The following is a 27913-nucleotide window of genomic DNA, read 5'->3' on the forward strand; positions in this document are numbered from 1 at the left end:
CTATATATTTATAATTATATACATATACTAGCTGACCCCGCAAAGGTTGTTTTGCCATATATTTTATTAACCTTCCCCCCCCCCCCCTATAACGTAGGGGAATGAAAAATAGATGTTGGCCGACACTCAGACCTACCCGATATGCACACAAAATTTCATATTTTATTAACCCTCTTAACCCCCCCCCCCCCCATAACTTAGAGGTATGAAAAATAGATGTTGTTCGATTCTCAGACCTACCCGATATGTACACAAAACTTCATGAGAATCTGTTAAGCCGTTTCGAAGGAGTTTATCTTCAAACACCGCGACACGAGAATTTTATATATTAGTTAAACTGTGTTTTATACAAATTTGATGAGAGGTATCTCGCATGAAATACGGCCTTACAAAGTTCACACATCTTTATCATTTGTGTAAACCTGCACCGAATAATAAAACTTTAGCTATCAACTGCTTTTTAATACAAACTTTAAATTTATTCTCAGACAATTTCAAAATCGTTTGGGATATTATTAGATATAGGTACATGCGAATACGAGGAGACGTTTACTTTTCGCGGTCAGAATCTTGAAACTGCAATTTTGTGTTTATACTGCGATTATAACTATTTATATCAAAACAATCGATTTTCTTATGAATATACATAATATTGTGACTGATTTGTTAATTGCTTGTATTTGTGGGCCCCGGACACAGTAGTAAATCCTGGTGGGGGCCGTTGATTGTAAGGCGTTTATCATAATTATGAATAATCAATTTCCAATAAAACATGACGTCATTTACAAAAGGTGTGGCGAACTCAAAATCAAAATCAAAAATAGCTTTATTCAAATAGGCTCCAAGAGCACTTTCGAATCGTCATTTTACAAATTAAAACTTTAAAAACAAATTATTATTTTTGTAAAAGTGAAGCTACCACGGATTCGGAATGTAGATTCTGCAGAGAAGAATCGGCAAGAAATACAGCGTCACTAAGTCCATACATCTTTATTAACCGACTGCCAAGGAAGGGTTATGTCTTTCGCGCGTATCTTGTATGTATGTTTGTATGTAATATTCTTTACTACCTCATATTTCCAGAACCACTGAACTGATTTACATAATTGAGGTATCGTTAGGTTCGTCTTAGCTGGGCAAGTGTTCTTAGATAGGTGACATTAAAAAAAATCAAACATGGCGGCTGCGCGAAGCCATTGTAGTTAATGAAAAACAAAAAATTTTTCTCGAATACTACAATATGGGTATCAAATTGAAGGGCACAATACAAGGATTTTAAAAAGGTATATCATGATTATTATTACCGTAATACTAATAAAAAAATACAATATTAAAGTTTAAAAAATGTGGACTTTGCTCTTTCCCACGCCTATGCCATGCCAAACTCGCCTCCTAGGCGACGATCAACTTCGGGGTGTAGCCTTTCTAATAAAATACAATGGTTAAAAAAAACATACAATTAAAATTACAAATAAAAATTAATAAATGTCACACCAATTTACAATTACATTAATAAAATCAATAACAAATACATAATACCACCTTTTTCAGTTGATTTTCTATTAGTTGTTCTTCACGCAGGCGGGTTTTTTGTTTTTTTTTTTTTTAAAATTATTATCAACTATGTAATCCTGCACCGAGTAATAAGCTTTATCTATTAATTTTTTTTTAATAAAAACTTTAAATTTATGTTGAGACAATACCAAAATCGTTTGTGGTATTTTATTATACATGCGAATACCATGACCCAGAAAGGAAACGTTTACTTTGCGCAGTCGGAAACTTGGAGTTACAATTTTGTTATTCCTTCTCGTGTTTACAATGCGATTATTACTATTTATTTCAAAACAATGAATGTTTTGGTGGATATACATAATATTGTTATAAATATACTGCGACGCGATCGTTAATATGTCCACCTTTTGGAAAACATCCTGTAGGGAGACTTGAGCTCTAAGATCGTAGATGACGGCGTTAAATAGTCTTGCCAAGGCTTTCAGGACAGGTCGCCCTGCGGCTTTAAGGAGTTCAGTGGTAACTCCGTCATCCCCTGGGGCCCTTCCGTTTTTAAGCTGCCCGAGCGCTGCACTAATCTCATCTTCTTCGAAGTCCGGGATACACTCCGAATAATGGCGCAACAATGGTGCCCGTGGATCTTCGGTGTCCCAAGTCGCAGGTTTGCGTGTGTTCGACGAGTACAGCTGTCCATAAAAATTCTCAACCTCTTCTCAGATCTGAGGGCGAGAGCAGACGATTCTGCCATCCACTGTTTTGAGCTTCGCAAGAAGGCTTCTCCCCAATGGTCTTTGGAAAACTTTGGACCCCCCCCCCCTATTCTGCTCAATCAGAGTAGTAACCTCTCTCGTATTTGAGCAGCGGAGGTCTCGGCGAATAAGTTTCCGTATCCTCTTGGAAAGAGCCCTCTGTTCTGGCGAAGCAGCCGGCAACTCGCGCCTCTGCCGCATCAGATCCAAGGCTTCGGGAGAAAGTTTGGACTGCTTCGTTGGCTTTGTTGGTAGAAAGTGCCTGCGACCCAGTGTACACACCGTCTTCACCACGTTGTCGGTTATCTCGTCCACGTCGCTAGTAGTTTCCAGCGAATCGAATCGGTTTTGGAGTTCCAATTGGAACTGCTCGGAGCCACATAGTATTTGGGGCAGCGTAGGTCGGAGAGTAGATTTCATCAAGCGGGTCCGCTCCTTTCGGAGACATATATTCAGACGAAACTCACGCATACTAAATTAAAAACACACTTATATTTTTAACTAGCGATACTAATTGTTATTATTATTATTATTTATATATTTAATGAAACAACTTTTTTCGGATTTTATCGTGGTTTATTATTAACTTTTGATTCCCGACGTTTCGGGTACTTTACAGCAACCATGGTCACGGGAGGACTGAGGTGTCAGACGTCCCAACGTTACAAAGTTATTCAAAACTACCCGACATACATCAATATCTTATATAGTCCTATCTACGCAGAATGTGCTAATTGAGTCTTTAATCTGTGGTGAATTATGCTTGGTTTTTGATTTAATTATATTAATAATGGGGTCCCAAGCAGGTGGTAATTGCCAGCCATCTTCTCTATTGAAATTTGGATGTTTTTTAATTTCAATAGCCTCACGGATCAATCCTTGGTTGGAATCGGTGTTCTTTTGCGAGGATCTGTGGTTTATCGAATCTAATATAATGGCTAGCTGTGTCTAGACTGTGTTCACAGATTGCGGACTTAGTATAGCGACGATGTTTTAAGTCAGCTATATGTTCCTTAACGCGAGTTTTGATCGATCGTTTTGTTTGTCCTATATAAGAGAGACCACAGTCACAAGCAAGCTTGTATACTCCTGCATCTTGTAAGGGTATATGACACTTGACAGATGGTAAAAATTGACTTATCGTTTTTGGCGGCTTGAAAAAAGTTTTTATAGAAGCTCGCTTTAAGATGAAGCCAATCTTGTCAGTGACCCCTTTCATAAAAGGTAGCACAGCAGGTACTCGTTCGACGGTGGCTGATTTCACACGTTCACTGCGATGAGGACACGGTACCCGCAGCTTGTTGTCTCGCAGTACTTGCTTGACATGTTGAAGTTCGGCCTCCAGGTGTCGCTCATCGCAGATCCCTCGTGCTCTCTGAAACAAAGATTTACCCACGGTAGCTAACTGTGTTGGATGATGGTGTGATTCACCGTTTAAGTACCTATCCGTATGAGTATGCTTTCTATACACTGTATGGCTTAAGGTATTGTTAGGATTACGGATGACTAAAACATCTAAGAAAGCTAAAGATTTATTTGCCTCCAACTCCATTGTGAATTGAATTTTGGAATTTATGGAGTTAAGATGGTGTAAGACTATGGATACTTTATCAGATGGTAATATTGTGAAAGTATCATCTACATACCGTTTGTAGAACCTGGGTGTTATGGGCGAGGTACGCAGAGCAGTCTCCTCGAAGTCCTCCATAAATATGTCGGCAACAACGGGGGATACTGGTGAACCCATCGCTACGCCATCTACTTGCTTGTAGAACTGATTAATCCACAACATGTAGCCAGATGTAAGGCAATGCTTGAGAAGGTCAGCATATTCTATCGGCATGTCATTTTCCTTCAGCTTTCTTGACACAATACTAATGCAATCTTCAACCGGTAAGCATGTAAAGAGTGATTTCACATCAAAACTAACCATAGTTTCATTGTCACTGAGATGTAGATGTTTGATCTCATTAACATTTATATATTTCTTTTTTATTTGGCATCGCGCGATTTGCGCACATGCCACTGACAAAAGCAGGGAAACGTTTATCACGATTGAAAAGGACATTACTCACGGAACCGCCATAATTATTTAGAGATATAGATACCATCATCATCACCATCATCCATCAAGTTTATGTAAATTCCCGCGCTTTTTGACGTTCAGTTTTGATGCATCTGGTTCAAATCTGGTTAAACTAATCTATGGACAAAACGAACTTTACACTTTGGCTGCATTTCACTAAAGGCCCGCAACGCTATCGACAACGATCACTGAAAATCTGAAATTGTCGTTCCACACTGGCACATGCTCCATGAATGGCACAGTCGAATTTTATAAGTGGAATTTGAGGGCAGTCAGGTGTCTGCTATGTGCTCACAATATGGCAGCATGGTAAAAACATGCAGCTGTATGGGTTGTGATTAAATATGACACATGGATTGGAGTTGAACTTAATTCAATATGGATTCCCGAGAATTTATTGTTGCGCTTTTGCCGAATCGAATGTGAGATAACATTCACAATTTGATAATGATAGTTTTATTTTTAATTTCCGACACTTTTTAATGAAAGCCAACTCTGACCCACCCCACCTATATTTTCTCGACGAAGTTGTTGCGATATGATCGCGAACAGTGACGAATGAACGAATGAACGATAGAAAGGGCGTCGCAATCGCTGCGTTAGCTTAGTTTAATGCCGCTTCACAGATTACACTTTAAAATCACTGAAGATCAATTGTTATTATTAAAAGGCCTTCTACACGGTCGGGATCGACCGCCGACCATCGTGTCCTTGGTCGGGTTGATATAAAAATGGACAGTGTGGAAAACGGTTGACCCGACCAATATTTGGTTGATGTCAACGGCCTTGGTCGCGAGCGCATCTCATCAAAGAAGAACTGACAAGTTGAGTCAACCACCGACCGTGTAGAATGAATACAAAAAACGGTTGACCCGACCAGGACACGACGGTCGGCGGTCGATCCCGACCGTGTAGAAGGCCTTTAAGAACATCGATCATAAGAAGAATATTCGATTCCTTTATAATCTAATATTTCTCATTCCTTGAGTCCAAAGAGCAACACGGAGGGAAGTAGCCATAGCGTTTTTTACCGATACAAAACTGTTTGTCAATTTTTGCGGTGGGAAATCACACTATATCTATTTCACACACAAAAAAAATCGTCTGTCACTACGAAACTCACGCATACTATATTAAAAACACACTTATATTTTTTACACACACATAGATATATTCTGTGTCATTACCATAGATAAAATAGTCATTAAAGAATAATGACATGCCGCAACTACACTGACAAGTTGCTTACAGCCATGGTTGTAACAACAGTCGATACACATTATCGATAAATTCAAATACTCGGTTAGGGAAATTGGGTTTCTAAAGTGATACAAAGATAAGGTGTTAATATAAAGATGGACTGTATTTATTATGTCTATTACTGGTTTTTAAAATGGATTAGTTTTCTATAAATATGACGAATACATTTTAGTGGGTTTTCTTTTTTCATTAAGAAATAAATGCTTGTGGTGGTATATTTTTCCATTATTAAGCTTGCCAGTTCCACACTTGAAAGTCAGAGGTATTGAAATGATTTGAGCACATGACACTATTTCTTGTGGGCGTCTAGGTTAGTCTGTCATTACAATTTTTTTCCATGTATGTCTTAAATTTTGATCTTTAGGAAACCTGCAAAAATTTATATAAAAAATTATGGTCGAAGTTCACACTAAGTAATTCTAGTAAAATGTGTTAACACTCGTAAGTATTGTATTATGTTTAATTTAATACAATTTTATTATAAAACAATGTATATTAAAATTAAGCTCGCAATATTATATTATAAATAAATCAGAATCTCAAAAATGTTTTTCTCCTCCTGCCTTTGCCATTTTTATCAATAACTATCTACAAACAAACCGGTAACAACGCTATCGCTCGGCGACAGCAACTTCTCGGAAATAGACTCGAATGAGTGCTCGACCAATCCGCATATTGTATGAGGGCGAGCGGCCTGTGTTGGTAAACAAATCCGAAACAACACGACCGATAAAATTTTTAATTTTTAACTTTAAAAAAGGTTTAAAAGAAGTATACAGTAATAATGTGATAAAAAAATACATATGAAAGGTAACGCCATCTTTTAGTAAATTTGACGTGACAGATCTCTTTTTACAGAAAAAAGCAGAACAATTCGACATTTTTTTGAAGGACGTTGATTAAATCGCGCAATTGCATTTAGTCTAGTGATCAGTGCCACAATCAGTGCGGCTGCAACTAGTTTAATTGTACGCGTAGGACCATTGGGCTTATACCTCGACAGAGGGGAAAGCCTGTACATGACTACTCCCCTCCACGTTGCTCTATGCTTGAGTCAATTTGAAATTTATCGACCAAAGAGTATATTATAAAGGTAAAAGTATATTTATTATGAATTTAAGACCGTGGGTAAAAACATGAGTGTGATACTGACAGACGACAGTGACAATACAAAAGCAATTATTTTATATTAATTTGTTTGGAATTCTTCACTTCAAAATAGATAACTATGATTTTATAATCAAACATATAACAAAAGTTAAACCTCATTATTATATTTTAAACAATCATTCGTTTAATCGTATAAAAGATTAATGAACAGCATTTAATTTAATGTTTTGTATTTTAGTCACTGTTACTTTAAGAATAAGTCAGGTTATTTATGTAAATTTTTAACTTTTATTATGATTCAGGAACATTGTGGTTGTTACAAAGTGATTTTCTTTGTAGAATGGACAAGAACACTTATGAGACATACGAGTATTTACCAATCAATAACGATGATAATGACGCTAGCCAATTTTTCGTCGTTCAAGAGGACGGCACATTTCTTTCAAGTTAGTATAAAATATAATTGATTATATTACTTTCAGATACCTATTATATCAATGCTATTTAACACACCCTTAATATTTGTAAAAATAACCTTAAAATCTTTATGTAAAGTTTACGAAGTTGAAGTTATATTTTTACCTTTTTTTATATAGTTAACAAGCCAGTACAATTTGTAACTCAAGTTCAGGATTCTAAACAAACTTTGGATGGGACACAACCCTGTGCAGTATACGATGTCAACCCACAACAGTTTTATGTTAATGTGGATAATACATCTGAACTAATATCTGTACCCGGTAAGCATTAAATTTATAATAAATATCTCATTGCAGCCTTTGTAATTACAAATAATCTAAATAAGAGTTGTTGTGAATATTTGCATCTGCACTGGCAAAAGTAATGTAGATTTTTGTGGATGATTATTTTATATATGATTAAAAGAAAACCACATATAGTTTGTTACAGGCTGGTATCAAGATCCTACGGATTTTCTTACTTTTGTTAGCGAGATTTCTTTTGTGAATCTATTAGTGTTTGCTTACTGTTCTCATTCGAACTATTTATGTGGTTAATGAATATTTTAAAATAATCATTGCATCATCATCATCATTGCAGCCTATCGCAGTCCATTGTTAAACATAGGCCTCCTCAAGTTCATGCCAAAAATGATTGAACTCATGTGTGTTGTGCCCAGTCACCACGCTGGGCAGGCGGGTTGGTGACCGCAAGGCTGACCTTGTCGCACCAAAGACACGGGATGTCTTCAGTCTGTGTATTTCAAAACCAGCAGTCAGATGGTTATCCAACTGCTGGCTTTAATTTTAAAGTAAATGTTACCTAAAAAAGTGAATCAATGTATTGCCAGTAAAATGTAGTATCTAGACTTTATTTGAAGTAGAAGTTTGAATGTAAACATTAAATAAAAGGTTCTCACAAATGCGTCGTCATTGTGAATAAGGAATCACTTGAAAACTTGACAAGAGATCCTATCAACTCTGGTTCTTTTTTATTTTGCAAAATTTGGAAACTACAAAAATAAAAATGGCAGATTCCTTCCAGGAATAGAAATGCTTAGATTCATTGAGGGATAATGAAGGTGTGTAATAACGCCTTGGAGCTTTTCTTTGAAATGAATTTATTATAGATATTAATAAATGGAGATTTCTTTTATATTAAAATCTTCTTAAATCTTCTTGTTTAATATTTATCACCTCCACCAGCCAGTGTTCTCACTGAATTAATATTTAATGTCATAATTTATTAATGTATAACAATATTAATAAATATCATAATATATCCTGACATTCGCATCCCAAGCCTATCAATTTTTAAAAATCCACAACTGCATCTGTATCTGCAACCCTGTTCTAATTATTCATAATTTTCACCAAATAATTGCATTTTAGATCAATTTGTTATACCTGAGGGAGAAAATAACATTTACACAAATAGTTACTTGTTGCAAGCTGTCGAAAATGAAAAACAAGAACAGGTATGTATTTGTATACCTTAATTTTTTTTAACTAAACACAAACTGTCCTAACTTAAGTTAATATATATATTAAACTGTTTAAGCAAGAGAAATTAGTGATCATATTTATTAAATTATAACATTAATTATATATGTATCCACTACTATAAATAATGAAAACAACAACTGACTGTTTAACATGATCTTGGCATGGCCCACAAGAACAAATATCCACCTTGAGTGATCTGTAAAATAAAGCTTATGACGGTGCTTCAAAGTTTGAGTCACAGATCAAGCAATTGTTGAACTCAAAAGTTAGTATGAATTCAAGTTGATTCAATTTCAAAAAGGCATATTAATTATTTTAACTTGAATTTGAACAATTACACTTCTTCATGTAACAAACTTAACTATTCACTAAAGGATTCGTTACTATCATGCCTTAAATATTGTTTTTGTGTGAATTACAACACTTATAGCCCTGTTTATTTCAGCACTGAGTCCATTTCTTCCTTTGGATCTTCAGACTAGACATCTTGTTTTTTATTTTATTTTTAGTCCTATTGATTGATTTTCAACGGGCTATTCTCCGCAACTCGACGACTTAGTGCGCCTATTTTGCGTGGTAGGCTGGGGGCTTCATTCATGCCAGCCTAGCTCCTTGAGGAAGCCTAGCAGACCCCTTGCGTTGCCGACGACTTCCCGGAGCGACCTCGGTGTCCCGAGGTGTGTCGCCCTGTAGTTCGCCACACTACCGCATTCCAGCAGGATGTGTGTGGCCGTTTCTTCTGCCTCCATGCACGCTCTGCATAGGGGGCTGTCTGTAACACCTAAATTGTGTAAGTGTTTGTTGAGCAAGGCATGTCCGGTAACAGCCCCGACCAGTAGTCGGAGCTGGGCTCTCCCAAAGCCGCGAAGTTTGCGGGACAATCCTGGGTTGATCGTCGGAAGAGCTTCCTTGGTCTGCCTGCAGGTGGTTAGGTTTGTCCAATATTCTTGGTGCATTACCTTGGTGTTGTGTCGCAGCTGGCTGCGCAGCCATCCGAAAGGCAGGGGTAGAATGGGTTCGGGTCCGTAGACCCTCATCTCCGATCCATTCCTCGCCAGTCGGTCAGCCGCGTCGTTGCCTCGCGATCCACTGTGGCCCTTTATCCATTGGAGGATAATGGTGTTTGTTTCACTTACCTTCGTCAGAGCTCGATGGCACTCGTATATTAGCCCCGATGTCATGGTGTCGCTCTGTACGGCTTGCAGGACCGATCTGCTATCGGAAAGAATACGGATTGGAAAACCCTGTACCTCTCTAGCCGTGATCGCTGTTACAGCCATTATGATTCCCATACATTCCGCCTGAAAGACGGTGTTGTGGATTCCCAATGGCGATGACATGTTGATATTCAGGTCTTCTGAGTAAACCCCAGAACCTGTACCTGTTGATGTTTTCGACCCGTCTGTGAAGATTCTCAACTCCCTGGGGTTGATGCCTTCCCCTGGGTCTTCATGTAATTGTATTCTATATTTTTTGTCGAATACGTACTGTTTGGGTATTCTGTCGGTGACCGCTTCGATGAGCGGTTCCCTGTTCGCCAGTACTCCAAGTATACCTGTATGTGTTACTTTTACGTTTCTCCATAGGTTTAGCTTCCTGAGTCTTACCGCGGCCGCTCCCGCCTCCTGTTGGATAAACAGATGCAGCGGCGGCAAGTTCAGTAGGGCTTCCAGGGCCGCAGTCGGGGTGGTCCTCATGCAGCCCGTAGTCGCCATGCAAGCTAGCCTTTGAAGTCGTTGTAGCTTTGCTTCGCCGGTGATTAGTTTGGTTCTCGGCCACCAAACCACTGCGCCGTAGCTGATAATTGGCCTGATGACGGACTGGTACAGCCACAGAGTGATTTTCGGGGATAAACCCCATCTTTTACCTATCATTCTGCGGCACTGCCAGAAGGCTATTGTGGCCTTGTCAATCTTGCTGTTGAGATGGCTGCTCCAGTTCAGTTTGCTATCTAGAATGATTCCTAGATACTTCACCTCCGAGCTGAACTGCAGCTCCGTTCCGAACAGTCTAGGGGGATTGTAGTTCCCCAGTAGTCGTTTGTTAGTGAACATTACCTGTTCCGTCTTTCTGGGATTGACGGTAAGTTCGTTGTCTATGCACCATCTCTCCACAATCCGTAGCGCCTGTTGTGTAACATTGCACACGGTACTGCTGACTCTGCCGCTAATTAGAATGGCAATATCGTCAGCATACCCGATCGTGAAGTAGTTGTGCTGGTTCAGTCTGGTTATAAGGTCATTCACCACTACGTTCCACAGTAGTGGGGAGAGCACCCCTCCCTGTGGACATCCTTTAACCACCAGTGCATGTTGTGTCCCAGATGATGTAAGTCTGATGACTCTTTTACTGAGCATGTTACCTATCCAGTCAACCATTACCGGGTGTACACCGTGCTTAACCAGGGCCGACGAGATGCTGGTGAAGTTGGTCATGTCAAACGCACCTTCTATGTCGATGAAGGTGCCGAGACACATTGCCTTGTTTTCAATGGCCTCTTCTATTTTGCTGACCACTGCATGTAGAGCTGACTCTGTTGATTTACCTTGGCTGTACGCATGTTGGTGTGAGTGTAGGCGTACTGTAGCCAGGGCGTTTTCTCTCAGATCCCGTTCACACAGCCTTTCGAGGGTCTTCAGCAGAAACGATGTTAGGCTGATAGGTCTGTGGGATTTGGGTTCGGAGTAGTCACTTTTTCCCGGTTTGGGGATGAAGATTACCTTTACCTCCCTCCACTGCTTTGGCACGTACCTGTGAGCTAAGCACGCTACCAAGACAGCGGTAAGCCTATGGGTCAGTTGGTTGCCTCCCCACTGCAGAAGTGCTGGGAAGACCCCGTCCAACCCTGGGGATTTGAAGGAGTCAAAGCTGTTGATAGCCCATCTAACTTTTGGTGGACTTACTACCTTGAGTGCATACTCCCATTGCTCCTCTGTTGGGGTCACATCCTCTTCGAGCCAATCGACCGACCGCATAATGCGGCAGCCTGGAAAATGCGTTTGCACCAAAATGGTCTCAGCTTCTTCCAGCGTGCTCGTGAAGGTGTTGTCTGGCTTTCTCAGGGAGCCCCTCAACTGGCTAGATTGGTTAATGAGAACCTTCCTTACCCTGTTGGCCTGTTCGCAGGTTTCCACGCTGCTGCAGAATTTGCGCCACGAGTCGGTACTTCTATACCTTAAACGTTTCTTGTATCTGGACTTGGCCTTCTTGTACTTGTCCCAGTCCAGATCGGCGCATGTATTCATTGCTCTGTTTAGGAGTCGCCTTACCTTTTTCCTGAGTCTTTCCAGTTCAGGCCCCCACCAGTTCACTTTGTTCTCCGGTGGGATTGATAAGGGACATGCAGTTTGGTAGGAGTCTATAATATTGTTAGTTATCATATCTACCTGTTTTTCTATCTGTCCTGTTCCCTCGAGTCTGTCTGGGCATGTCTGCTCGCTGAGCAGCTGCTCCAGTCTCTCGACGTAATGCACGCGGTTGGTTTTGCGTGGGTTACGCCTAGGGACTGCTGGGACTGTGTTTACCTGCACGTCGAAGCGTATCCATCTGTGATCTGAGCACGATGCCTCGTCGGATACGTGCCAGTTGGAGATGTTTACAGAGGCCGCTTCTGTGGCTAGTGTTAGGTCGATGATTGTCCTACTACGTCTGTTCACGAATGTGGGTTCAGAGCCCACGTTCATGATCTGTAGATTAGTCGTCATCAGATATTCAACTAAGAGCTTACCTCTTTCGTTTGTTGTTTTCATTCCCCAGAGGATGTGATGTGCATTGGAGTCAGTGCCTACAATCAGTTGCAGTCCGGACTCTTCGCAGTATGTTGTCAGCCGTGCCATGTCGTGCGGCGGTGGCGCGTCAGCCTCTGGCATGTAGACCGACGCGATCACCATCTCCGGCAGGCTGTGGTCTTGCGTTCTGTGCAGCTTAATGGCGCAGAGATCTCTAGAACAAAAGCTCGTCAAAATTTGCGCCTGTATATCCTTAGTGATGTAAATACAGGCCCTGGTGTTTTCCGGGCCCGTATGTGCAATGAGCTTACCTCCAGCATTCCGGAGTCCGCATACCATGCCATTTCTGACCCACGGCTCTTGGATCAGCGCAATGGCTGTCGTGTTAACCTCCAACCATTTCCGCATCTGAGCCGTCGCGGTCATGCTATGGTGGAGGTTAGCTTGGAGGACCTTACAGGACGAGTGAGTCGGGTGAGCCATCTTCAGATAGCCTCTCCCCCGCCTCCTCCGTCCCTGTCCCCCCTATGGCCAGGTTGCCCAGGCCAGTTAAGCAAGCCCCTTCCTCCGACTCCCGAAGCGGCTCTACCACGACCACCGATTCTTCGGTCTGGAGTATGGGGCTCGACTGCCTCGTAGGGGGCGGCTCAGGAATGGCCGGGATTGCTCCTGACCCTTCTTCCTTCGCCTGCCCTACGCTGTCATCTGTGCCCTCCACTTGGTCTTCACGCCCCGTTGGCAGGTGCTCGGCGAATTTGCCCTTTGGACCCTGGAATTTTACGTACACCGACCCCAGCAAATAGCAGAGTCGGCGCTCGCGTTCAACCAGGGTCTGCACCACATCCTCAGGAGCGCTAAAGATCAGGAACGGGTTACCGTCCTGTCTATCGACCTTGTGGAGGACCCAGCTGTCTACCCTTGCCCACTTGTTCTGGAACCGCAGCGCGCGTCCCACCTTCCAGATGTCCGGTTGTTCACCCGGAAGCAGAACGCCGCAGCGGACCAACTTGACGAGGTCGCGCTGTCGCTTGACCGTCAGTCTAGCACCCGTGGGCAAGGTGAGCTCCGAGACTATGCGCGTGAGGTATCCCACGGTATCCTGGTCACCACACCACAGTTTCAGAGCCCCGTTTGCGTAGGTCGGTTTACCCTGAAAGACAGGGTACACCGGCTCGTCATCGGTCGCTTCTATGGAGTCCTTGAGAAGGCGCTCCTGTAGAAGGACCTGTATCTCTTGTGCGGCTTGTGCAGTCAAGGGCTCACCGGTCGCAGTTGTTACCGCAACCAGTAGGTCCGACTGCACAGCCGCAGCATAGGGGACATGGGTTCCGTCCACTAGCTTCGGCTTTTTGGGGTCCCCCCTCGGCGACTGAGAGTCGTCGAGGCGAGCCCTTTTGGCCGGTGCCTGGGACGTACTTCCATCCCCCGCTTTGACCTTCGCCAGCGCCTCGCCGCGTTGGGCGCGACCGGTTGCCTGGTTGCCCTGGCCACCTGCCGCCCCCTTCGCAAACTTGACGGACCCCATGGGTTTGGGTTCTTTGGCTAGGGCCCTTCTTTGACGTTGGCGCTGCCTCTTGCTCTTGCGCTTAGGCTTAGGTTCGCTCCCTGGTTGGGAGGACCCTGTACCACCCACGCGTCCCGCCGACTTGCTGGGTTTCCCCTTGGCTTGTCGTCGGTCGACAAGAGTCCACGCCTCGTCAAAGCGTTGGAGGGCAGCCACCTCTTCCGCCGTCCGGGTTCCGGGTTGCCCCGGTGCCCTGTCGGCAACAAGGATGGCACCCTCTGTTGAGGTCGCCGTCGACGTGGACGGCCTAGGTTCCTCCGGTTTCCCAGTTTCCCCTCGGCCACCCACGGACTTGCGTTTTGTGTGTGGTGGCGCCACCTTGGCAGCACCACCCCCGTGTTTGTGTGTGTTTGCTGAGGTCAAGGTCGACTTCGCTGCCTTGCCTCTGCTTGTGGAGGAGGGCGGTCCCAACTTCGTGGTACCGCTCCCCTGTTGTGTCTGTTGAAGTTGTGGTGAGTGTTTGGTAGACGGACCCGCGTTCGCGGTTCTCGCCACCAGTGAGGTACCATCCGGTTTCCCTTCAGGTCCCTGTGTGGGTTTGGATCTGTTTTTATCCATAGTGTGTAGTATATAAATTCATCCACTGCGCTCCCTACCCTCCATGGAGCCCGCAACGTTGGGGATGCCGTTTCGACACCGGGGCTACGCAGTGGGTATAGATGTGAAAGGTTGGGTTCCAAGCGCGACATCGGGAGCTGCAGATGCCCGGCTGGTGACCGCGATCCCACGGCCCCCAGTTGTTCCGAACACCCTTGCCCCGTCAGCATGGCCGGTCCCCGTGTCCTCCCAGAGGACCCTTCCCCATCTCGCCAGCGTAAAGCACCCGGCTCATCCGTGCAGTTACGCATGTCCGTTTCCCCGCAGTGGCTAGCTACGGGGCTACCGTTTAGCCTGAAATCCGGACCAAAGAGGGCGTGTTGTCTCCCGTGGTAACAAAACCCAGACCCCGTTCGACTCAGCCCCCCAGGACTCCTTCATCCCTGCGTACGGCGATCAACTGCGCAGGACACACGCAGGTAGGCATTTGCAATTGTGATCCGCCGGGTCACCTACTATACCCGGCGGATGGCCTGTCATACTTAGCTACAGCAGTCCGGGGAAGGTGGAGTTTGCGGCGCCCGTTACGACCACTGTATTACCAGGGTGTGCGACCCATCCCAGAAGACATACGTCCTAAGGAATGGGTTCGCCCCCAAGCCCGTACGTCGGCGAGCTGAGGGCGACGTGGACGCGTATGGCAGACTTGACAGAGGCGAGCCGACTTAACGCCGCACACTTAAGCCCACTCGCACCCTGCCCACACCCCATTTTTAGTCCTAATTAGGTGGGCTAGTTGAAATTTTGAATAGGTCAAATGGAGCTAATCAAAATGGACATTAATTAGAAGACTGAGTAACATTACAGAAAAAGAAAAAAATGTCTAACTTCTTATTATTAATTACTTGAGCTTACATACACTTCATGACATTACTCTTCTCAACAAACGTACAAATATTAATATTTAATAAACATAGGGTATGTTTAAAAATAGGGTAATTTAAAAATATCACTCATTTTGATATTCTTAATTGAGGGTGTGTTGATATTGATGCTTGAGCATTAAACAAACATTTTAGGCCAAGTTGTTAACTCTTGTAAGTCTTATAATTGTGTTTGCTCACAAATGAAAAAAAAGAACCGAATTCAATTACATTGACAAGTAATACAACATAAGTAGACGAAAAAAATTAACAAACGCACTAGTCGTCACTACGATTTTCGAGGGTTTCCCTTGATTTCTCTGGGATTCCATCATCAAATCCTGGTTTCCTTATCATGGTACCACCCTTGGGATATCTCCTTTCCAACAAAAAAAAAATTATCAAAATCAGTTCATAAATGATGAAGTTATCCACGAACATACAAATATTGTATATATGGTCGAATTGAGTAATCTTCTCCTTTTTTGAAGTCGGTTGAAAAATTGTAGCATTTGCACTGGCAGATTTACTAATAGGCTGAGAAGATCCAGAAAATTCATGTTAAAAATAATTCTATTCAATAAATAATAATACCTAAATATTGTACAAAATATTCCATATTTTAAGCATATATTTGAATTTTTACAGATGGAGCAAGATAATGTTAGTCAAAATAAAGAAGTAACAGTAAGTAATGAAAGTGCAGTAGAAGAGGAATATATTAAAATTGAAAATTCTGAGAGTAAAAATGGCGATTGTACCGAGGTAAAAAAAAAAAATAAGAAAATATTCTTAATAAAATAGTATTTTTATTTCAAATTTGTTGCAAATAAGGTAGGCTAATTGCAATAATGTTTGCAAATTTTGCTAGTTGTATGTATTGTTATAAGTAATTTAAATATATTTATTTTATTATTTCCTTTTATTTATTCAGGCAGGCAGTTGAATAACTGATCATTGCTAGCTCGCTTGGGATAGTTAGCAGTGTGAGGAGATAACACATGCTAGTATATTTTTCTTGTTTTTTGGTGGACATTTTTGTTTTTATTGTTATATTTTGTGTACTGTGTCTGTTTGTTTTTGTATTGTAGTGTTGATTTTTTTTTGTGTAGTTCAAGTTAGTCTCTAATATGGAGAGGGAAGCTTCACCCCCTGATAGGCGTCGGCGCAAATAAAAGGCGCCTATCAATAGGACCTGATCCTGAAAGTGATTAGAAAGTTTTTCTTCCTATTTTGAAATTAGAATCTGTTCAAAGACCTGTTCCATCTATTCGTCTGCTTAATTTCACCCAGTTCCTTCCTAAAAACTCCATAAAAGGAATTGTCAACAAAGGTATTAAGAACCTAGGCAGCTGATCTAGCAAATCATCCCATCCTATCCACGAATAATCCCGCAGTATCAGTACACCAGAATTGGCGTGGTTTGCTCTGTTTCCATGGAATTGGCTTCATCAGATATGGTAAAGGGTATGGAATACCCTCATAACTGTGGTAAAGTCATTAAAGCTCGTCACCTAAATAAAAAGCGAATCACTGACGGAAAATCTAAGTGACTTTCTACTACTACACTTACCGTAGCGTTTCTTGGACAGAATTTGCCAAGAGAGTATTCTTTTTCCACGCTTTCCTCCCTGTTTCTGTATACCAATTACAACCATTCATGCTTTGGTTGTTGTCGCTTTGGTGATACTATGGGCCAATGCCGCTCACTCTCAACGACCCTGAGTGGGATTCTACTGTGTCTGCCCAGAACATAACGAACGTTTATATTTCCAATGCAAATGTTTGTCGTAAGCGGGGATCGGACCCGCGAACGCAAGCGCAACACCTAGTGCTGTGATTGCTGTGCTAATGTGTCTTTAAAGTTAATGTTTCAGAAGATTTTTTTTTTTTCATTTCTAGATAACGTTAAATGATGAGCAGTACCAATTATTAGAGAAAAAAGGTTGGTTATTATTAGAAATTAGCGAAAGAATATTTTTATTGGACACTTTAGGGCTACGTGACATCACAGATGATGAAAGTATGTATAAATAAAATAGACTATTGTTAATTATTTCATAAAGATATTTAATTAATTGACGTTATAAATTTCAGAATTAATTGAGAAATTGAAACATGAAATTGAGACTGATAACAGTGAAGAGACACCAGCCAGGTAACTAAATGAACTATTTCTTAAGTATAAGAATGTTTTAGTATTAAGTCAGCTAATTTAAATTTCATATATCATATATAAAAATCATATGTCTGTGTTTGTGATCGAACTCCCGCGAAATGGCTTGACCTATTTTTAAGTCAGTTTTGTGCATATTTCGTTGGTCTGATAGTAGTTTACACGTTATTTTTTATACCCCGGGGTGATTACGGTTTCTCTATTTATATGACAGAACAACGTTTACCGAGTCATCTTGTCTAATATTAAAAATCTTGTGTCACAGTGTTTGTTATCCAAGTCCTCTGAAATGGTTTTTATGACATTTTTTATGTATACATATTTGGTAGATCTAAGAATAGATCATAGGCTATTTTTTATAACTCTTTGTGATAAGAGTGTCCCTACCAATATGGTAGAACGTTTTCCGGGTCAGCATGTAAAATATGAAATTCTCTTTCTAGCTCGATAAAAGTAGAAAAAAGTTCATCATATGAAACGTCTAAAATAGTTGATGAAAAATTACAAAATAGCGATCACAACACTGATGACACAGTGAACTTTGTGATTGAGGGCGAAGATGTAATACAAGATAATGAAAATTCACAAGATACATCAACTTACTATGAAAATGAAGAAGGTAAAATGTTTATAACTTAACTTTCTTTGTTAAATATATTTTACCTGTAGTAGGACACAGCAGGAAATATCCTGCTATAAATCTGGGGCAGTCCGACTAGGCAAGTACCTCGACATCACAGCAGATCACAGCAGATCACAGCCAAATAATACAGCTTCTTCTAACCACTGTTGTATTCCTGTGGTTAATAAGGTGACCAGAGCTCATGGAGGGGGGCGGGGGCTGTTTAGTTGTATAAAAAAACATAACAAAAATTGACTTATCTTGGTTTGGGAATGTTTTCTGTATGTCGACATATACAACATCAATTTGATTTTAATTAGTAATGTAATAATAGTCGTCAGATGGTCTAAGGGAGTCTTACGATTTTAAAGGTGAGACAGATTTCAGATGTGAATTTAAGCTTTGAAATACAATAAATAGAAATAAATAAGATGCATTTTTAATATTATAAAAAAAAAAAAAAAAAAAAAAACAATTTACTTTGATAAATTAGTTTTTATATGAAACTTATAGAGAATCAAAATTACTATTTACAGAAATATGTCAATCTCAAGTAATTTTTAAAGAGGAATCAAATGAAAACGGCCATTTAACATCTACCCAAAGTCCTCATGATTATGTGAGACTAAATTCCGTTAAAGGCACATCAGTAAAAAGAGAAAACAACGCACTTAAAATAAAAACGTGCTTTTCTTTTAAAGGTGATATAACTTTTAATATTATTACAATCAAATATTGCTAAATGAAATAATTTTAAAATAAACAATATCATCGGAAATAATGATACCATTTAAATTGTCATCAATTAAAAGTAATTATCATATTGAATCAATAAGATGTTTGAATTCAAATTATTAAAAACTATAAACATTTCAGACATTCCACCACAAATAGTATTAGGAAAAACTATACATGGTAAGAAATTAGTTGCAAGCGTTAGAACTGAAAAAACCAACAATTTAAGTAAAAATTCAAAGCAAACAAATTCATTTAAATCTGGACCTGGACAATGTGAGTATAATTTTATTGCTCTCTTGAGATATTTATTAGTAAAAATATTGACAATAATTAATTTCATTAATATCAGTTATAATTATTCTTAAAAATAATTATAGTAATAAAATACAGAATGATTGTTGTCAAGGTCTTAACTTTAATTCAGGTAATACAGGTTTGGATGAAGCCAAATTTAAAAATTTAATACAAGAAGCTATTTGGGGTACTGGAGAGAAATGTACTATGAAGGATGTTACTGCTGCTGAAATTGTTGTTGAGCAACTGCTAAGGGTACCTACTTTTCGACCAACTGTCTTGGAGCGACGCCTGATTATTACCAAAGTAATTTAAATATGTTAAGTATTACACAGTACTGGAGCCTTAGCCCATCCATAAATTACGTAAAACGAATTTCACAATTTTTTGACTTCTCCACCAGTTCGCCACTCCAGATGGAGTTGAGACTGATCTTGTCAAAGGCTTTGCTGTAATCTATGAACGACACATACAGAGGTCTATTGAATTCTCTGTATTTTTTTATTATTTGTTCATTGTCTGTATGTGATTGAGTGTGTTGAAACCTGAGCGAAAGCCTGCTTGCTCTAAAGATTGTGCATTGTCAATTGCTCGGTTCATTTGTTTGAGTATTGTTGAAGGAAAGAGTTTCTAAGTGTGTGATAGAGACTGACTGGCCTATAGTTGCCGATATTATGCGGATTGCCTTTTTTAAAAACAAGAATGATGTCTGACAAGCACCATCTTTTAGGAACACTTGTGTTTAGAATTATAATAGTTTAGTCAGATGATGTAGTAAAACTGGTGCTCCCATTTTTATAGCTTCATTGCTGATTCTATCTGGGCCAGGGCTTTTTTCATTTTTTAATTGGGCTTATATTCGGAACACTTCCCGTTTGTCGATTTTGTATGGGAAGTTATTGTAAACTATTGTGTTTCAAACAGGGATTCCAAAATTTTCATACAATTTTTATCTGGGCTATCTGGATTCCAGATAGATCAGTGTTATTAGTTCTGTGCGTCTATTAATTAGTAGTTTTGTCTCCTTGCTATATATTTTGTGTGTTTTGACTTATGTTACCTGCTGTGTCTTTAGACTAACAACTATGATATTTTCAAGCTGATTGTACTACGTCTGTTCTGACGTAGCTTTACTTAGTTTGTCTGCGGTTTCCAAAAGCTCTGTAAGATTTTTCAAATATCTGTCGGTTTTTTAAATTGTTTTAGGTGTGTTTGTCGTGTTTTTGAATTTTTCCTAGAAAAGTTACTGACCGTTTTTTGCGTTGAAGTCTCAAATTACCAGAACTCTGTCGTCTATTAGAAATTTTGCAAATATTAGTATTACAAATATTTAGTATTTGTTAACTATCTTACTGGACATTTTGAGCCAATTCAAATTATAATTATCGAAAAAATTATTTAGTACCTTCACGCTGAAAGAAATGTTTTTTCTTGAATTTTAATTATTATTTATTTTTTTTATTTAGTAAAACAATTAAAATTTTTAGATGGTAATACAAGAATATGAGCAATCCGGCAAAATGTATGCCGAAAGTATTCCAACATTAGTCACTGGACAAGTTGTAAGAAACGGCTCTAAAATGAGTTTCCTTTACATACCTGATATGCTGCAATTATCTGCGGAAGGTAATAGAGATTTTTGCATATTCTTTTTTACCAATTTCAATTGTAATTGAAGTAAAAACTCAAAAAAGAGCGGGCCGGCTTGATGAAATCTACTCTCCGACCTACGCTGCCCCAAATACTATGTGGCTCCGAGCAGTTCCAATTGGAACTCTAAAACAGATTCAATTCGCTGGAAACTACTGATGACGTGGACGAGATAACCGACAACGTGGTGAAGACGGTTTCCACCAACAAAGTCAACGAAGCAGACGAAACTTTCTCCCAAAGCCTTGGATCTTAAGCGGCAGAGGCGCGAGTTGCCGGCTGCTTCGCCAGAACAGTGGGCTCTTTCCAAGATGATACGGAAACTTGTAGGCCGTGACCTCCGCTGCTCAAATACGAGAGATGTTGCTACTCTGATTGAGCAGAATAGAGGGACCAAAGTTTTCCAAAGATCATTGGGGAAAAGCCTTCTTGCGAAGCTCAAAACAGCGGATGGCAGAATCGTCTGCTCTCGCCCTCAGATCCGAGAAGAGGTTGAGAATTTTTATGGACAGCTGTACTCGTCGAACACACGCAAACCTGCGACTTGGGACACCGAAGATCCACGGGCACCATTATTGCGCCATTATTCGGAGTGTATCCCGGACTTCGAAGAAGATGAGATTAGTGCAGCACTCGGGCAGCTTAAAAACGGAAGGGCCCCGGGGGATGACGGAGTTACCACTGAACTCCTTAAAGCCGCAGGGCGACCTGCCCTAAAAGCCTCGGAAAGACTTTAACGCCGTCATCCACCGAGGTACCACGCCGGAGAGGCGTGGTCCAGAAGTGTGGTGGTGCTGTTCTTTAAGAGAGGCGATAAGTCTCTGTTGAAGAATTACAGACCGATCTCGCTTCTGAGCCACGTCTATAAGCTGTTTTCGAGGGTTGTTACGAATCGTCTCGCCAGAAGACTCGACGAATTCCAACCACCAGAGCAGGCTGGGTTTCGAAATGGCTACAGCACTGTAGACCACATCCATACTGTTCGGTAGATTATTCAAAAGAAAAATATAATCAACCGCTGTGTATGGCATTTGTGGACTACGAGAAAGCCTTCGACTTTGTCGAGACCTCCTGGGCTGTCCTGGACTCTGCAGAGATGTCATATCGACTGCAGATATATCGAGATACTGAAATGTATGTACGACGTGGCGACGATGACCGTTCATGCCCAGGACCAGAGAACAAGACCTATTTCCCTCCGGCGTGGGGTAAGACAGGGAGATGTAATATCACCGAAACTGTTTACCACTGCGCTGGAAGACGTCTTTAAGACCTTGGATTGGGGGGAACGAGGGATCAACGTCAACGGTGAATTCATCACTTACCTTCGTTTCGCCGACGATATTGACATCTTTTGCGGAGACGTTGGATGAGTTAGGCCAAATGCTGGCCGACCTAAACGAGTCCTCCCAGCATGTCGGTCTCTGTATGAACTTGGACAAAACGAAAGTTATGTTTAACAACCAAGTCATACCGAGACCGGTATCGGTCGATGGTACCCTTCTCGAAGTAGTTCAGGATTATATTTACCTTGGCCATACTATCCAACTAGGCCGCAACAACTTTGAAAAGGAGGCCGACAGGAGGATTCGGTTGAGCTGGGCGGCGTTTGGCAGGCTTCGTCGAGTCTTCACTTCGAAGATTCCGCAATGCTTGAAGACAAGTCTTCGAGCCATGCGTCTTGCCTGTGTTTAATATACGGAGCCGAGACGTGGACACTGACTTCGGGACTGGTCCATAAATTTAAGGTCGCTCAACGTGCAATGGAACGGGCTATGCTTGGGGTTTCTCTCAAAGATAGGATTAGAATGAGAACGAAAGTAACCGACATAGCCCGCAGAATTAGCAAGTTGAAGTGGCAGTGCGCTGGTCATCTGTGTCGCAGGACCGATGACCGTTGGAGCAGACGGGTCCTGGAGTGGAGACCGCGTCTTGGCAAACGCAGTGTGGGACGTCCTCCGGCCGGTTGGACCGACGATCTACGTAAGATTGCCGGTGTAGGCTGGATGAGGATTGCGGAAAATCGGGATGTCTGGCGCGAACTTGGAGAGGCCTATGTCCAGCAGTGGACTGCAATAGACTGAGCTGATGATGATGGTGATGCTGATGTGTAAAAACTGTTTACCTTAAGCTTAGAAAGAGTTATTTTATATTTTAATGAAATATTAATCTGATAAATTACATTTATAATATTATGAATGTGAATTTCTCAGATGATGAAAATGATGATATGAACCAAAGAAATAAAGACCCTGATGATGACCACTATCTGCATATCCATATAAGAGAATTAAAAGGAATAGATGGTATTACAAGAATTTCCATAACACTAAATAAACGACGTGAGTATGAACATAATAAACTATACCTTATACATGTTGTATTGGTCTTAATATCTTTTATTTAAATTTTCTTGTCTATCGAGTATTCAGGTCAGGTAAGAAAAATGCTGTTTATGTGAATATAAGTGGTTTGACTTTTAAATTACCTTATAAAGCATACAATCCCATTAGTAAACGCGATTGTAGGTCACCTTTCGCTTAACAAATAAGTATAGTCTAGTTTTTGAATTTTCAGTATCCAAATAAAAAAAAAGATGCAAAACGCTTAGATTAGGTATCAGGCTGCTTGTGAAATGAATTTGCTTCATATTTACTAAACTGGATTGTTAATCAAAATATGCCTTTTGTAGTAGTTTTAGAAATCTTTACCTGTATCGTAATTCTTACTAACTACAGAGTATAAAATTTATTTTAAAATAAATACATAAAATATTCCTTTTCATTAAGATACTATAAACCTACAAAAAGTTTGACATATATGATTTTATACATAAATTCAACTCAAATATATTAATATTTATTATCTTCAGATATACCTTTAAAGGATGTGAATGACGGTAACAATGTTAGACAAAAACTGATATACGCATGTAGTGCTTGTGCCGCAGTTTATAAAACTGAAGAAGGACTTAAGTTGCATCAGGAGGTAATATATATATATTGTCATGATACATTTTGCAAACACAAAGTGTGTTCTTAAAAGACTAGTATCTTTAACTATCTGAGATGTTCTTATAGATAATTACTAATTATACTTAATTTTCTAAATTGATTTGTTGTGAAAAGAAGTTTTTTATTTAGTATTGTAGCGACATCTATCTCGAGACATAAACTAGAGAAAACTGACGTATCCTACATCGCGCTATCAAAGCTATCAGAGTGATTGAGTATATATACAAGAACCCGACAACAACCGATGGGACGGCAGTCCACCAGACACAACATCCGTCTGGTTGGAGGATCCTATATCCTATCCTATTCAATCTCATCAAAATTATCAACAAAATATATTTCAGATAAATCTCAAAAATTAATACAAACACAATGACATACAAAGCCGTTATAATGTGTTATTCACTAACTTATCTATAATATAAAAATGAGTCGCTGAATGTGTTGCTAAGCGCAAAACTCGAGAATGGTTGGACCGATTTCGCTAATTCTTTTTTTAAAATATTCCTTGAAGTACGAGGATGGTTCTTACGGAGAGAAAAATTCTAAAAAAAAAAAAAAAACACTTCTATACTCCCATACAAAAGATTTGTGATAATACTTAAAAATCAATTTGAACTTTAATACCATACGATAAAGTTTGTGTTAGGCGATACGAAGTTCGCCGGGTCAGCTAGTTATATATAAATGTATCACAAATTTATTACAGACTGAATGTATGGAAATAGATGACGTGTTAACTATTGATGCTGAGAACACAGACATTGAATACACAATTGTAGGTGTTGGTAAAGACAAAAAATATATTTGTAACCAATGTAATGTAAGTGTAATTTGTGTAATTATTATTATATTACTCTTAAATTTCATTATTTGATGTCAATGTTCAATGAGAACTGCTTAATGTCGAAATTTTTTTCCTTTTATAGATTTATAGGGCTCTTTTATAATTACAGATATTATTATAGTTTTAATAAAGACTAACAGTTAATACAGTTTAAAAATTCTTACATATTGACAATTGTCTAGAATTTCATTGCGTTTTTTTCAGGCTTTATTCACAAAACTAAGTAATTGTCAAAAACATCTTAGCACACATTATAAACAAGAAGAAGAAATGGATGATAGCGAGATGGCATCAAATCAAAGTAGCAATGAAGAAACAAAGAAGGGGTTTGGTAATTTTAAATGCAAAATGTGTCCCAGCACATATTTTTATGCATCAACACTCTCAAAACACATTGTATCCAAACATATAAAAATTAAGTCATAATAATAAAGCATTGACATGAAAATTTAGTTTTATTTACATTACTAGTTTTATAACAAAGCAGTTGCAACATTACAGTTTATTTTACGTTGTACTTTAAATACAAAATATTGTTTTTTCTTTTAGTAAATTAATACAGAAGTTACCTCTGCAAATTGCGACCAGAATTATTACGTAATTTACATATTCTTGCTTTTGATATTTTAATTTTTACCTTAATTTAACAGAGATTGATATAATACTATTTATCAAATGCCATTAAAACAAATCATCGGAAAACACATCATCCAGATCGTCTAAAAAGTCATTATCTACTATTGACTCATTTGGAGAAATATTTTCTGAAACAAAGATTATATTATTTCACAATAAATATAGTTTTATGATGATCATCACAACCATTTAAGATGAGACTTCACTAGCCTCTTTACAATGAAAGAAAGTAAATGAACATTTTTGTATATTCTTCTTATGACAGTGTTCAAATCAATCAATCAAATAGGCATATTTTTTTCGAGTTATACATTATAGTTATACATTAGGCATACCAGGATATACTGCTCAAAATCTGGAGCAGCCCATCAGGGCAAGTACCTTAATGTTGCAGTAGATCAGTTAAATAATATTGCTCTCCAGTAGTGTTGTCTTCTTGTGGCGAGTAAGTTGACCAGAGCTCCTGGCGAGGGTCGGCAACGTGCTTGGAATGCTTTTAGTGTCTGTTACTAGGCTACGGTAACTGCTTACTATCAGACTGTACACTTACTTACTGACCTAGTCTTATAAGAAAAAATAAATGTATTTATTATATAAAAATGTACCTGATTTGTCTATTTTAATTATAGTACAATCATCTTCACATATTTTCTGATAACCATCAGGTAAAATTTCGTTAGCACCTAATACAGTTGAACTGTATATACCTGAGATGTTACTGAGTGTTATATTTAAATAATGTTTTTTGAATGCACTCCCAGTTGTTAGAACTGTAGGTTTGCATAGAACTAGAGCACAATAATCAGATACAATATATGCTGAAAATGCTGTCCAGGCATCTCTATGAAGTGTACATTTTATATTACCTAAAAATTACAAAATTCAATTATTTTGTCTATAAGAAAATATTATATTCTTTACTATAAATAACATACCGGTTTGGTCTCTGATTGTTATCAACGGATCAATTGCAGATCTATCGACAGATTCAACAACAGCGACAACATTTTGTGCCTTTTTTCTACGTAGATTGCCAGTCAAAGCTTGGTGTTTTATAGCATTAATAGAATTAATTTCTTTTAGCCTTGCAGTATCTTCTAAAAGTCTCTTCCAAAGTGGAGTCTCAAAAACATTACAATTTAAGTAACTCTGTGAAAAGTCTATATCCTGTAAAAATAAAATTACAATAAAAAGAAATACATGTGATGATCTCACAAAATAAATTAAGCATGTTAAATCCTTTAAAGCACTTTTCTTAAAAATTATATAAATGTTTATTTACTTATTAGAGTTGTCACACGCAGACAAATTGTTATGACAATACTGTCTATGATCTAGTTGTAGGAAGCAATACAATTAATAAAGTTAAAACTTAGCCCCTACCATTTTCTATCAAAATACATTCTTTTTTTTTTTCATAACCCTATACATACTTATAATTAATTATCTTTAATTAATTGAACTTAAAATAATTGATTGTCTTTAACTAATCTAGTTTACTGTCTGAAAACTTATATTCAATTAAAGAATCATAGAGAAATCATACCATCAATCAGTGTTTCTCATTAAAGAAGTTATTACCAAAGAATGTATTACCTGTGAAAGGAGCTCCATATGACATACACCATCATCCCTTTTCTCTTCAAAGTTACCTGATAACAGACCAGCTGGTCCTGGGAACTTTCTTTTATTTTTATGATCAAAGTATGAATTTATAATTTTTCGTTTTGTATGCTTTGGTGAAATATCACACGTTTTATTTACTTTTTCTGGAAAGTTTTTAGACGGCAAAACTTGGTCACTTTTATCGAAATTTTTTACATTCGTTTCAATGTGTTTATTGCTTGTTTGAAAGTCTACTATTTCTGTTCCTTTAAAAACTCTTTGTCCATTTTCTTTCTTTTCAGATTCATCTATCTTTTTCTGTTGGACTTCATTTTTAGAGAGAAAATTTGCGTTTAATTCCGGAAAATCGATTTGAGATAAAACCTGAAATGTGTAATTTAACTTCTTTTATTTTATCTCTTCTTAAAAAATTTAACTTAAAGATTTTACTATAGGTACCTGATCGTAGTCATCAGATTCAAACATGTTTACGAAATCGATTATTAAATATTATTTTTATACTGATTTTAAAAGACTATGAGTAGTATAGTATATTAACATATATTATTAGTTAATTAATGAATAAACTTAAATTTCTAAAACTTCCAATAAAAATTCCTACAAAAATATTTCAAATTTCAGGTTGACAAATTATATTTGACAGAAAAGACAAGCAGCATTGACAGAACAACCAAAGGTCAATGAGTGCGTTCCACTAAACGACAGCAACGTAAATAACGCCCTCGATCGTTCCACTTAAGGCCAGTGGTCGTCCCGAGCAATCGCTCGACGTCATAGATGATGTCACTGTTCGCGACCACTTCGCGCCCACTTCACCCAGAAAATATAGGTGGGTCAGAGTTGTCTTTCATCAAAACGAGGTGGGAATTTGAAA

At 39.1% G+C, this 27913-nt stretch overlaps 2 protein-coding genes and 1 pseudogene across 2 annotated transcripts; 1 reads left to right on the plus strand and 2 right to left on the minus strand.

The window, feature by feature from the left end:
* Window positions 1-2990: 2990 nt before the first annotated feature.
* On the minus strand, window positions 2991-4197 carry LOC123660664 (annotated as a pseudogene).
* A 2827-nt stretch (window positions 4198-7024) lies between these two features.
* LOC123660376 lies at window positions 7025-25225 on the plus strand. Its single transcript, XM_045595467.1, has 15 exons — window positions 7025-7166; window positions 7317-7460; window positions 8571-8656; window positions 16085-16201; window positions 17339-17459; window positions 17534-17594; window positions 18056-18231; window positions 18771-18935; window positions 19111-19245; window positions 19397-19572; window positions 20754-20892; window positions 23130-23258; window positions 23789-23904; window positions 24640-24753; window positions 24982-25225. Exons 1-15 carry the CDS (start codon window positions 7061-7063, stop codon window positions 25201-25203), a joined length of 2007 nt encoding a protein of 668 aa, XP_045451423.1. The 5' UTR covers window positions 7025-7060; the 3' UTR covers window positions 25204-25225.
* Window positions 25214-27715, minus strand: LOC123660377. Its single transcript, XM_045595469.1, has 5 exons — window positions 27478-27715; window positions 27010-27402; window positions 26349-26580; window positions 26019-26279; window positions 25214-25541 (listed from the first exon to the last, which is right to left on the minus strand). Exons 1-5 carry the CDS (start codon window positions 27502-27504, stop codon window positions 25459-25461), a joined length of 996 nt encoding a protein of 331 aa, XP_045451425.1. The 5' UTR covers window positions 27505-27715; the 3' UTR covers window positions 25214-25458.
* Window positions 27716-27913: the final 198 nt, after the last annotated feature.

The sequence above is a fragment of the Melitaea cinxia genome, chromosome 15 (genome assembly GCF_905220565.1).
Source record: "Melitaea cinxia chromosome 15, ilMelCinx1.1, whole genome shotgun sequence".
NCBI classification, from domain to species: domain Eukaryota; kingdom Metazoa; phylum Arthropoda; class Insecta; order Lepidoptera; family Nymphalidae; genus Melitaea; species Melitaea cinxia.